We start from the raw sequence: 13,608 nt of genomic DNA, 5'->3' as shown, positions 1-13,608 counted from the left end.
GTTTTCAAAGCTACTCAGGTTTTCTTTGCTTCCTTCTAGATTTTCTTTTGTTCTCTGCTGCACATTAATTTTTTCTCTCTCTGCCCCACCCCAGAAAATGTTACAATCAAATGAGGATACACACACACATAGGTGTATATATATTTGTACATAGGCGTACATATACATAGATATCTATAAACATACACATATTAGTAAGACTGTACTATATATTTCCACTTGTCATCTCTTTCTCTGGATGTTTACAGTATATGAAGGTTGAAGTCTTTCCAAATCAACCAGTTCATTATTTCCTACACCACAGAAGTATTCCAACACAATCACATCCTAAAAGACTGAAAGACTGTCTGTGAAAATTCTTCCGTATTTTCTACATTCCTTCTATTTTTAGCTACAGTGGTTTTATTTATACAAGAAAATTTTAATTTAAAATAATTGAAATAATCCATATCACACTTCAACAATACTCTCACCTTGTAATGTAGTTAAAGGTCTGATATACTTTAACCCATTTCTAATAAGAGTAATGTTCCAACACTACCTGCCCTCTCCCCAACTTGCTTCAGAATTGAAAATTTAAAAAAAAATTTTTAAAGGAAGATCACTCATAGCTGAGTGGAGGAAGAACTGAAGTGGGGAAAAATCTGAGGCAAAAGGGCTGAGATGATAAGACCTACATCAGGTGGTAGCAGTGTCAGAAGAGATAAGGGGACATTCACAAAAGATATGTATATTTCAAAGGTAAAATCAATCAACTGGCAACAGACTGGATAGGGAGGGTGCCACAGAGGGTAGTAGAGGATGATACACATACTGTGAGCTTGTGTGATTGGGAAGATGATGATGCCTTCAAAAATAATAGGGAAGTAAAGAGATAATAAAAAAGGGAAAAGGACCCACATGTACAGAAATATTTATAGCAGCTCTTTTTGTGGTGGCAAAGAATTGGAAATTAAGGGGATGTTCATCAATTGGGGAATGGCTGAACAAGTTATGGTATATAAATGTAATGGAATACAACTGTTCTATAAGAAATAATGAGCAGGCAGATTTCAGAAAAACCTGGGAAGACTTACATGAACTGATGCTGAGTGAAATGAGCAGAACCAAGAGAACATTGTACAAAGCAATAGCAACACTGTGCAATGATTAACTATGATAGACTTAGCTGTTCTCAGCAATACAATGATCTAAGCCAATTCCAAAAGATTCGTGATGAAGAATGCTAACCATATCCAGAGAAAGAACTATGGCACTTGAATGTAAATTGAAGCATACTATTTTCACTTTTTTTTCTTTCTCGTGGTTTTCCCATTTTGTTCTGATTCTTCTTTCACATCATGACAAATGTGGAAATATGCTTACCATGATTGTACATATATAATCTAGATCAGACTAGTTGTTGTCTTGGGGAGGGGGAAGGGAAGGGAAGGAGGGAGAAAATTTTGGAACTCAAAATTTTATGAAAATCAATGCTGAAAACTACATGTAATTGAAAAAAACAAAACACTCCTAAGGAAAAAAAAATAATAGGGAAGTCCAGAAGAGGGGAGGGTTTAGAAGAAAAAATAATAAGTTTCATTTTGATCATGTTGAGTTTAAGATAGCTACAACATATCCAGTTCAAGATGTCCAAAAGGCAGGTAGAGATGGCATACCAGAAGTCAGGAGAAAAATTAGGGCTGAACAAATAGATCTGAAAATCATTTGTATAGAAATGATAACTGAATCATTTGAATCAACTGAATAGTTGAAATGAAAGCTTATGAGATCAACAAAAGTATAGAGGGGGAAAAAGAAAAAGATCCAGCAGAGAGCCTCGGAGAATACCTAGCAGGTGTGTCCTGGATGAAGATACATGGAAAATGAAGGGTGATCAGACAAGTGAGAGGAGAACCAAGAGAAAACAGTGTCATGAAAACCTAGAGAGAGAAGAGAATGATCAAGAGTGTCAAAGGCTGCAGAGAGGTCAAGAAAGATAAGGACTGAGAAAAAGCTAGGAAAAAGCCCATTTCCATCTCAAAATGCAAACAAACCAGAGAGTTTAATTTGTTTAATGCTACTGCACTAGAGATTAAAATTTTCATCTGAAACAATATGACACAGGAGATGGGAGAGGATGGTCATTTTATACCATCGAAGTTCTATAATAAAATAAAAATCAAATCTAGATCAGCCTACTTAAGCTAGCACACTGCTCATAAAAGAAGAGTGAATTGTGGTCGGCAAGAAATACAGTGTTCCATTATGTTATAAATTATTTATAGTAATTCCTTTGAAACAGTGTTACTGTTTTTTAGTTTTGTTTTGTGCTACCACAGCACAATTAAGGATTTACTTGGCACAAGCACAATCCTGGCAAAGTAAAGCCTTGCTAAATAGTCCTTAAAAATGACTTCTAATTGATTAAATGTTCAGCAAATCCAGCACTGTATCAGTTGACAAAAGCAAGTACTTGAAATGTATTTCAAGAGCATGAGCTGGAATGAGTCAGTAAAGAATTTCTTGGAAGAAGTTCATAAGCTCAGTCCTACCTGTCCAAACTTATTACTCTTGCTCCCCGTCCCGCATTTTACATTCCAGCTAAACTGGTTTATTTCCTGTTCCCAGAACTCAATATTCTATACATTCTTTTAGTGTCTTTGTACAGCTTTTCCCCCATACCTGAAATGTATTCCCTCTTCACCTCTCCCCCTTAATTCCTAGCTTCCTTCAAAGCTCAGCTCAAGGGCCACCTTCTATATGAGGAACTTTCCTGAGACCTCAAACTACCAGGGCCTCCCCACTCCTCATTACTTTCTATTTACTTTATAAGTAGTTTGCGTTTACTCAGATGGGTGTGTGTTATTTCTTCCCAACACAGAGTCAGCTCACAAACTCCGGTAGGCACATACAATGCCCTCCACTTCTTTAGTACAAGAGGATTTGTCAGCAATGCAAGGATCTAAGACAACTCCAAAAGACTCATAATGGAAAATACTATCCATATCCAGAAAAAGAACTATGGAGTCTGAATGCAAATGAAAGCACACTATTTGCTCTCTTTTTTGTTTGTCTGTTTCTTCTTTCTCATGGTCCTCCCATTATTAGCTCTAACTCTTTTTTACAACAGGACTAACGTGAAAATATATTTAATATGAATGTGTGTGTAAAGCCAATATCAGATTGCACACTGCCTTGGGAAAGGGAGAGGGGATGGGAGGGAAAGAAAATCTGGAATTCAAAATCTTGTGGAAGTGAATATTGAAAACTAAAAATTAATTAATAACTTAAAAAATAAAAAGAATTAAAAAAAGAAATGTCTTGGATTTAATTACTCTTAATCAACAAAGTGAAAAATTAGAAACCTGTTTTTAGAATTACAAAAAAGTTCTAGTTATGTTATATATGCTATCTTTATAAATGTAATAACCATTAAAATGTTATTTCACATAATAAGCTATGTAAGGGCAAGAATCATTTTATTTGATATAACCTAATTTCCACTTTGTATTGTATAATATACTCTACAAACTATCCTCCTGCTGCTGAAACTCCTAAGTTTAACAACAATGTAGAACTCTACAATTAATACCCTGCAGGAAGAATTATCATCAAAAGCATTTAAGTAGCCACAAGTTCATGCCCTGGAGTTAGGCAAAACAAACTAAAATGACACCTAAGAGTCACTGCCCTCTAGGAACCAACAATCTAGAAACTAAGAGAAACAAGGATCCTGACAGAAGAACCAATGAACCAAAGTTGAATAGACATATCCTTTAAACATAAGTCCACATAATCTCATAGAGACAGTACTATGCCTAAAAGATACATTTCCTAGATTAGATTCTGATGAAAAAGAAGCTGTATGATAAATGTATTATTTTATTTTATAATGGTTAAAAAGTACCCAAGTGATGGAAAAGGAAATAAATCTTGGCAACTGCATTAGGATGATACATATTAAATCATAGATGAGTGTATGCATGTGTGTGCAACTTTTGATAAAATGTCTTCTCTTTTTCAGATTCTCAGGCAATAGAAATTTCATACACTTTTTTCCAAACTAACCATTCAAAGTAGGAACATTGCTTAGTCACTCTATTATGCAGAAAGCTGAAGGGACAACAAAGGAAGTATGAGGGAGGGATCTGGGGGACAATCATTTCTTAAACCAATTCACTGGTAGGAAAAGAAGCTTGTGTGACTAGGTCACAAAGAGATTCTAACCCTTCTGCTACAATATGTCCAAGCTTTTGTTTGCTGCAAGCTATAACATCTGCTCCCCATAATTTAAATAAGGAATAGACAGGTCATCAGACATTCACAAACCTATAAGACCAAAAGAAATTCAGCGCAACCAAGCTGCAAAGGCTTTAAAAATAAAGTATGTTGACTGGTTAGAAGTACACTAAAGATAATTAAAGCATGTGTGTGCATGCTCGAGTGTGACACACACACACACCCCTATATATGTATATGCTTGGAAAGTAAAATGAAAGTGAATGTTAAGCTCCTGATTCATTTGGTCATTTTAAATGACCAATATATTGAAATATAACCACATAAGGGCTCACATAATAAAGCAATTTGTGCAATCTGCTTAATAGAGTAAGCTAACTTTCAAGATAAAGGTCTCATTTTGAGAATAAAATAAATGACAGTAATCCATTTTTAATGAAAAAAAGCATCAAAACACAGTTTCTCAATTACCATGTGAAACTCAAATGTAAGCTCCAAGTTGTATTCTTTTTAACGAGAGAATATGTAATTTATTCCTGCTATTTCAACTACCTTCCAAAAGCAAAACAATTTTATTCATGATACACAATCCAATAACAAGTTACATCCTACTTTCAAGCTAATTCATACTAGAAAGATCAATTCTCTTTAAGAAATCAAATAACAATTTTTACTGTCAATTTTCATTGTACTTTGATTTGATCTTGTGTTTTCTCCCCTAAACTGTTGTTATTCTGGGTTTTTTTTAAATTTTTTTTAAGAAACTATTTAGCATTTAATTTTTCCCCAATTACATGTAAAAATAACTTGTTAACATTTGGTTTTTAAAATTTTGAGTCCCCCAAATTTTCTCCCCCCCTCTCCTCTGACTTATTTTTCAAATTAAAATCATAGTGTTTCCTTCAGTGATACATAATCTAATTATAAACACAGTAACTGACTTTTACACCAGGCTTTATAGTTTAAACTATGCTCCACATGCATCCTATCACTTCATCCTCATGACAATCCCCTTCAGTAGATAGTGCAAGTAAGCACCATTATTCCTGTTTTACAGATGGGGAAACGGAAAAACAGAGAGGTAGTGATGAAGTTCCGTACAACAGTAAGTGACACAATCAAGACTATTCTATTTCCAGGCTCTTTCCATTAGAGCAGAGCTGTCTCTAATTTTTAGTTACATAATAATTCCCCTTCCAAAACACCACAGCCATCTTGCTATTTATTAACAACATACCTCTGCCATCAGCCCCTCTGCTTCCTTAACTTCCTGTGAGACCTGGTTCAAGTTTCACCTTCTCTCCAGGTCTTTCCAGGGCCCTCCCCTCCATTCCATCAGCTTTGTGTGTATATACTTTGTATCTAGCTTGTATGAATTTAGCTCTTTACGTGTTGCCTCTCCCTGATTGCCCATTATTTTCTGCTACTATCATAGATCTGAAGCTGATCTTTGGAATATAACTGGAATAATACTTCTTTCTCAAGTAATGATACTTCTTTCTCTTTGTTTTGCCTCAGAACAAAGTTGTAGTAATCACCATTATATCAAGGTTGCACATATATTAAACCTGTTACAGATAAGCCATAAAAAATAATTTGTCACTAAAGGTATGATAGGCTAATAAATAAGTTTTTAGACTTGGCCAGAAGCTAAAGATCAAGTAAACGTAGTGTTCTTCAAGCCCAGCAGGAACATAATAGACAATTTCCCCCCCAAGGAATAACTTACCTGTCTTTTCCTTGATCTCACAGAGCACACTGAAGAGAGCAGGCTTCATTCGATGGCAATTCAAAGCATGTTTTCTGAAAAGAAAGTTGAGAAATAGAAAAGATGGATATCAGGTCCCAAATCAATCAATCAAACATTTATCAAGTGTCTACTATGCACACTATAATGGTTATGCATTGGGGACACAAATACAAAAATGAAAGCCCCTGCCTTCAAGAAGCTTACATCTATTGAGAAGTATAACATACACATGAGTATATACAAAATAAATACATGTTGGGCTCTGCATATGAAGAAAATAAACAGCACCTGGGAGGAGGGGAGGCATAAAACCAATGTAAACTGGTTGCTCACTTCATAGCCTCCTGTGCTATTTAAATATAAATGGTCCTAGTCACCTTTCCTACCCCAGACTGATGGAAATCCTATCCATGCAGAGGCCCAGGCTTCCCTTTCCCAGACCACTGCTGAGGTTACTCAGGAAGATCATCCTTCTTACCGCTGCTCAGGAAGCCCAGGATCCTTCTTCCCTGCTTTTCCAGGAGTACTGTTGTTAGAGTTCCATTCTGAGCACTGTTGTGGTCCAGTTTTGAACTGGACTTTTGAAGTGCTTAAAGTGTTAGGATTCATTTTCCTATCAGGTTTTAAAGTTTACAGCTGACTTTCCTCACAACAATCCTGTGAAGTAGGCAGTACAAGTGTCTCAGAATCTCAGAACGGAACCTGAGAGATCATCTAGCATCATCACACCTGTAAAAAGATACAATCACTACAACAGGTGGAATGCAGCCTTTACCTGAATGCCTCTGAGAAGGAACCCAAAATATTATTATCACCATTTTGCAGACAAGGAACCCAGAGAAGTCCAGTGACAGAGTCACTGCCCCAGAAGGCTCGGAGCTCAGTGTTCTTTATTGCTATGCCACGATAGCAAGTAACGCTCAACAAATACTGAAACAGAAACTATGTCAACCTCTAACCTAGTTTACATTTCTAATGTTCAAGTGTTTCCTTTTTAGGTGAAACCCTAATGGTTTGTTTCAAGCTTTGCTAGTATTCACTACATACTTACTCATAAATTTAATCTTTTTTGGCACCTATATATTTTACAGCTAAAACAGGAACAGAGGTAGAAGAAACTGGGTAAATTGTTACCAACTGATGTTGAAGTGCCATGAACAGTTATTATGTATTCTCTTTAACATGGAAGAATGAAAACAGTTGTTCAGTTCTCTTCAGATGAGTTTCTGCTTCTCTTGACAACCTCAGCAGCCCACCTGAAGGGAAGTTAATTCCAATACTTAAAGAATCTTCCATGATTTCATTGGTATTGTTATGCCTTTCAGCAACCCAGACTGCAACCTCACTTCATGTCACAGTAGGCCATTTCACGATTTGCTGTGGTCAAAAATTTCTTAACCCCAGTGGCCAACTTTCTGGTGTTAATCGTCTCCAAACTTAGCCAGGGGGTCCAGGAGGCTTCTTTCTACTCAAGCCTTTCTATCTTTTCAGGACCAAAAGGCATTGGATTGCATTGACATTGCCTTCTAGAACCCAATATGACTATAAACCCATAATGTTCATTTCCACTGGAGGGAAGGTAAGTTATCATTGCTTTAAAACAAAACAAAAAACTGTTTTTCTTACTACTAGAGAAGATGTGAGAAAAGGAGGGAGTTTACAAGGATGTGAAATGTCCATCAGTATAGCATAAATTTCCCTCTTGAAAATCTTGTATGAGAGGCAATGTGTTGCAGTGGAAGAAAATTGGCCTCGAATTCTGGAAGACCTGAATTAAAGTCCTAATCTCTAACATATACAAGCTCAATGAACCTGTGTAAGGAAACAAAACTTTCAGTGCTCCCAAGCAACTCTTTAAGACTATCCATAACTTGCAAATAGGAATTCATTTGCACAGATAGATGGAAGTCCCTTACTGGACTTTCCCTATACCACTGAAATCAAAGACTAGGATAATAAAATCATGCCACTGTTGGCAATAACTTAGTGAAACTGAAAACAGATGAAACTGGAAGTCAGGACTCCTGAAAGCTAGTCCAGTCACACACCACTAACTGTATCCTTGAGTAAGGCATTTAGTTCCTCTGGGCATTCTTTAGTTTGCTCCTTTCTAATAAAGAGTTTAGGTCTGAAAATCTCTTAAACTCACTCATAGCTCTATGACAAGAAGTCTTTAACAAAGAACTATGCACTATAATAACATTCTATAGACCTTCATAACAAAGTTCTAATTATAGTCAGACTCCTCCCCAATTCCTTCTAAGCCAGTAAACCAATTAGCACATTTCACTTTAAATACACACTAATAGAATCTGCAGTATAGAAATACTGCCAAAAACACAAGTACATGTTTTATTCTCCAAATATAAAAATTAAGATCAAATTCTGGCTTTCACAAGTTTTATGTTTTAATTTTTAGCTTGGACTTTTTTCTCCAGTACAAATAAAAAAGGTTTTGGGAATTTACTTTGTAAAGACAAACATCTTCATATACAGCTGCATAGTATGGGCAACTGCTCTATCAAGAAGATAGGCAATCTTATAAAATATCTCAATGAAATGTTTCACACTCATTTCTAGATATGTATGGCCCTTTACTGGAGGTAGTCAACAAATTTCAACAAGTACCTATTACAGACAAAGCACTAAACTAGAGAGGGTGCCAAAACAAGTATAAAACATGGCCCCTAAAGTCAAGAAGCTTAAATCAGGGGAGAAAGGACACTCACATAGATACAGAAAATCCCATTTACAAAGCAAAGCAAACAGGTCCCAAATAATAGAATACAGTACAGAAAATGTAATTGCTCAGGGAGCATTCCATAGGGAAATGTAAGGAGAGGTGAGTTAGAAAAGTCACTTAATAAAACCCCCTCTACATCAGAAAAGTGAATTAAAGAAAAGTTGTTCTTGGGCCTTATTATCATCTGGCACTGTTCCAATACCGGGCATAGTCTTTAGAGAAGACAAAAAGCACAACAATTTGGGGGTTTGTATTTTAATGTTTTCCTTAAAACATTATGTATATGTATGTACTTATGTATGTATGTGTATATATGTGTAAGGACTGCATATATCTGTATAAATAACTCGTTCATTTACATGTCTTTTCAGAAGCAAACTGATTCTTGCTTATATTCCCAATTAATTCAACACTACTTTTAAAAGAGTTACTGCTAAGATTCTAGATTTAAAACAATACCCCAAGACATTTATAAATGCAAAAAAAAAAAGTTTTTAATTGAAGAGAATTGCCAGGATCACGGCAGGCCATGCATCTTCCAAGGATAGTCCAAACCATGTTGGGGCCATTACGGGTTATCGGAAACATCATGGAAGATCAATATCTAAACCCTGCAAACAGCCTGAGAACAAAGACAGCTGACAGCTAAAGCCTAGTGGCTGCTATTGTCCTCCCTGAAGTCTTTAACTGACTGGCTGGACTTAAGGAGACCTTAGTAACTAAGGCAATTGATAAATTCCACAAATATTTATTATGTTCCTACTAGGAACAAGAGACCATATTCAGACCAGGGTACACAAAAATAAAAAAAGCCAGAGTGCACACTAATCAGGCTCTCCATCTCTATTCCCACATTCAATGTTTGAACAGGAGAATCAATATAAATAATCCAATATGGAAGTCAATCACAGGATCGTAGATTGAGAACCAGAAGGGGCTTCAGAAGTTATCAGCTTCAACCTCCTCATTTCAAAAATGAGTAAACTGAGGCCCTAAAGGGAGGTTAAGGGACGTGTCCAAGGTCACACAGATAATAAGTAGCAGACCTGGGATTTGAACTTGAGTACTAAGTCCTGCATTCTTTTCTTGGTTGCTGTAAATTACTATTTGTAGTTTTTAAAATTTCACACTTTCACAGACTTTTATGGTGCACTTCAGCTCTAAATCCTATGATCTTCTACAAATAAATACAAATATGTACACAAATAATTTGGGTACTGGCTCTAAGAATATAAAAAATATATCTTTACATTTATTTGATATTTTCAATTTGCAAATTAAAATTGAATCTTTTAAACTTTAGGAATTAATTCATGGGCAATCAAAACAAAAGAGCAGAACCAGAGTCTCAGTAGTCATCTAGTAAACTTCCTGAAACTGAAATCCCTGACATTTTAGACAGTCTCTGAAGAACTTCATGGACAGTCAAAATCTGCCTCCCTGTAACTTCTATTCATTTGTCCTAGTTCTGTCCTCTTGGAACAGGCATAATTAAATAAAAATTTGCTTCAAGACAACTTTTAGATATTTGAAGGTGACAATGTTGTCCCTAAGTCCTTGTATGTCCTGTGGTCATCCTTATCACCCTCCTTTTGATACATACCAGTTTATTAATGTCCTTCCTAAAGTGTAGTGAGCCCAGTAAATGATTATTAACCTACAAATCTCTACAGCTAAATACTAAAAGAATTCCATAAGACAAGGATCAATTAAAAAAGAAAGGAAAATCAAGGAAACTTTACCTTCAAATTTATAAAGAAAAAAATAAAAGTCTTCAAAGAGACATCAGCAAGGTACATTAATTTGCTTTAAAAACCATACGAATACCAAATATCTTTCACTTTCAGGAAAACAAAATCCATCAAATTTTGTATTCCAAATACATATAACACATACAAAAATACATATAACATCGGAAAAGAGATCATTTGATATATGTTCACATTTATTTATATGTACATATATGTAAACATTAACACATATACACACATATATGTAGATATATATGAATGTACTTCATAAAGCTTTCTTTCCCTACAACTCTCTTTAAAATTGCTCAGTAGTCATTTTTTATTACACTAAGGTCATACTAGCCGCTGGAATGATATTATATAGACTTAGAGTATGAGAAGCTATCTTAGACTCATAGAAGCCTGCTTTACTTGAATATAAAATCAACTAAAAACATTAAACAACAGGTCACAAATTTAATGTCTTGGTCACCAGCAGTAAGTCCAAAATTGTTTTATTATTTGAGTTCCATGATTCTGCCATTCACCAGCAAAGAAAGCCACAATACTTTATCAAGAGATGTGAAATAATATCAATATGTTCATTAAATCTACAAGAACATCACATTTTCAAAATGTCATTTTTCACATTAAAGAATTAAGTAACTCATTCAATGCAAATAGTAATACTATTGAGTACCATTACTCAAAGCTTTTCAACTAGATAAACATTGGCTGATTTTCCATCCTCATCACTGTTCCATGGTTTCCCAACTCTGTACCTTGGCTCATATTACCTACAATGCCTGGAATGCATTCTCTGGCCTCACCCCATCCTTGTCTGCACAAATATCTTTTTCTGCACGGCTGAACTCAAGTGCCACTTCTTACCTAAAGCTCTTCCTGACCTCTATCCCCATACTGGGTGAAAGTAATCTCTCCCTCTTAAAATTTCTCCTAGTATTTTGATTGGATTAATACTTGACATTTATGTGCTAAGCACTTTACAAATATTATCTCTTTTGATCCTCACAAAAACCCTGGGAGGTAGGTGCTATTATTATCTCTCTTTTTATAGTTAAGGAAACTGAAAAAGACAGAGGTAAAGTGACTTGTCCAGGATTACATGGCTAGGAAGTGTTTGAGGTTGGATTTGAACTCGGCTCTTCCTGATACCAGGCCTGGCACTTCACCCACTTCAACACAGCTGCCTCAGTGCACTAAGGTCTGCAAAGTACTTAATATATTCTCTCATTTGGGCTTTCCAATATCCTTGTAAGATCGCTACTACAGGTATTATGATTTGTACTTTACAGATAAAGAAACCATGGGCCAAAGAGGCTATAAATGACTTGTCCACAATCTCACAGCCAGCGCCAGAGGTGGGATCCAAACTGAGAGCTTCCTGTTCTATGTCAGTTTTCTTTCCATTACAATTCTGTTTTCTGAATGAAAGTCTAAATGCATGAATGAACCCCAAATCTGGCAGCACTCTATAATAGTTATTAATTAAGCACCCACACATACAAGAACAGAGGCAATTTAGAAGTGACAGAAGGCTCCTGAGCCAGATTCTACGTGGGCAGGCATTCTAGGGTAAGTATAATGATTCTATAAAACTACATTTTACATTTAAAATCTACATTGCTGAGATGACTTCCAGAAGTCCTTGGTGCAGTCCTTGAGCTCCAACATGATGCTACTGTTCCCTACCTCTTTTTCCATTAGGCTTCTTCAGTATTCTTAAATTCTCATTTACAGTCCTCACACTTCAGCTAGAGATTTCATACACCACTGCCAAGCATCCCTACTCTTTAACTATGTCAACAGCATTCTAGTCTCTAGCTCTAAAAGGCTACTTCAGCAAACTAGAGCCTAGCGGAAATCATTTGTTAAGTTTAAATCACTGGTGTCAGTCTGATTTAAATCTAGTCTGAACAGCTCTAGAACGCTCAGATTCAATGCTACCTATTGATCAGGCTAATTTATTTTAAATTCATGTCTATAAATACACTGAATATTCAGACATATTTGGCAAAAAAAAATTTCAGGAGAAAGGAACAGTTTAAAATTAGCTTGATTTGATTTGCTGATAAAAATGGCCTCCTGTTCTGAAAAGAATTGGGTGGAGGGGGAAAGTCCTATAAACAGAAAAGCACTTTGGAAATCTTGAAGAAGTTATTACTATTATCAGTTAGCAAGCGTTCTAGCCAGAAAAAAATTATGAAAAAAAAAACCTTCCAGCTAAACTATTAAAACTAACTCCCTCCTCACCATCCTTAGATTTTATTTCTTTAGTAAAATTCTTTAACCTACTAGGGAAACATCAGCTTTGACTGTGGACTGTATCTAAAATAGAACAATTCATCCTGGGCCACAGTTGAAGTGCACATAATGTTCAGATCTCTGAGAGGTCATCCATACCTGAAATGAGCACAATCCATTTGGAAATTGTTTACCTCTCATGCCAAAAGGAACTGTTTCATAAGCATTTGGGAGAAATACTGTAACAATTCTAAAGGGTATAAAACCTAATTGTCAATTCAGATGAAAAGAGGAAGGAGGAATCTTTTCCCTCACCTCCTCATTTTAAACTTTAAATAGAGGACATCCTCCTCCCACTTTGGTTCTCTGACTTTGATGCAGATTACTTAATGTTGCTAAGAGCACTAAGGCTAATTCAAGGTCATACAGTTAGCAGTTATGTGTCAAAACACCTAAAGGAAAGCCCTAGCAACACTGGGCAGAGCAACATTTGGGAGACCACTTGAAATCAAGACTGAGAAGGTGGGGTTGAGTTTTGATCTTTACTGTTGAAGGGAGCACCCACATGGATGAAACCACGGACCTATTAAAGTACTGAAGGGAATTGTTACATGTTCAACATACTTTGATATCTGGAAAAATACATTATTTCCCCCTTCCATTCTTCTTTCTGGGTAGATTCTCCTGGTTTTCCCATAAATCTATCATACCGTACCTACCCAATGACACTCGGTAAAAGAGAAGGATAAGTAACGTTAGCATGTACTGTATAGTATGTCCACGTTCAACATGTTGTCCTGTTACTTGTGCTGGAGAACAAATCAAACTCCCAGTTCTGGGCTCTTAGTCCTTCCAGGAAGGCAATGATGAAGGCGCACTTATTAAGCGCCTATTATGTA

The 13,608-nt window shown here is 35.9% G+C and overlaps 1 protein-coding gene across 2 annotated transcripts in view; it reads right to left on the bottom strand.

Moving 5' to 3' along the window:
- The window catches only part of PBX4 (PBX homeobox 4), a 57,796-nt gene that overhangs the window by 43,393 nt on the left and 795 nt on the right, over positions 1-13,608 (bottom strand). Inside the window, exons 1-2 of one of the 2 annotated variants that reach the window (XM_072602482.1) lie at positions 6,450-6,644; positions 5,951-6,024 (exon numbers count right to left, since the gene is read on the bottom strand). In XM_072602482.1, coding sequence (XP_072458583.1) covers positions 5,951-6,024; positions 6,450-6,580 — 205 coding nt within the window. In that variant the 5' untranslated portion in view covers positions 6,581-6,644. Of the gene's footprint in view, positions 1-5,950; positions 6,025-6,449; positions 6,645-13,608 lie in introns of those variants that run through there. The other variant, XM_072602484.1, reaches the window with a different exon arrangement.

Source organism: Notamacropus eugenii, chromosome 4 (assembly GCF_028372415.1).
Source record: "Notamacropus eugenii isolate mMacEug1 chromosome 4, mMacEug1.pri_v2, whole genome shotgun sequence".
NCBI lineage: Eukaryota > Metazoa > Chordata > Mammalia > Diprotodontia > Macropodidae > Notamacropus > Notamacropus eugenii.
Note: the sequence above shows the minus strand (reverse complement) of the source record. Positions and strands in the feature narration are given on the sequence as shown.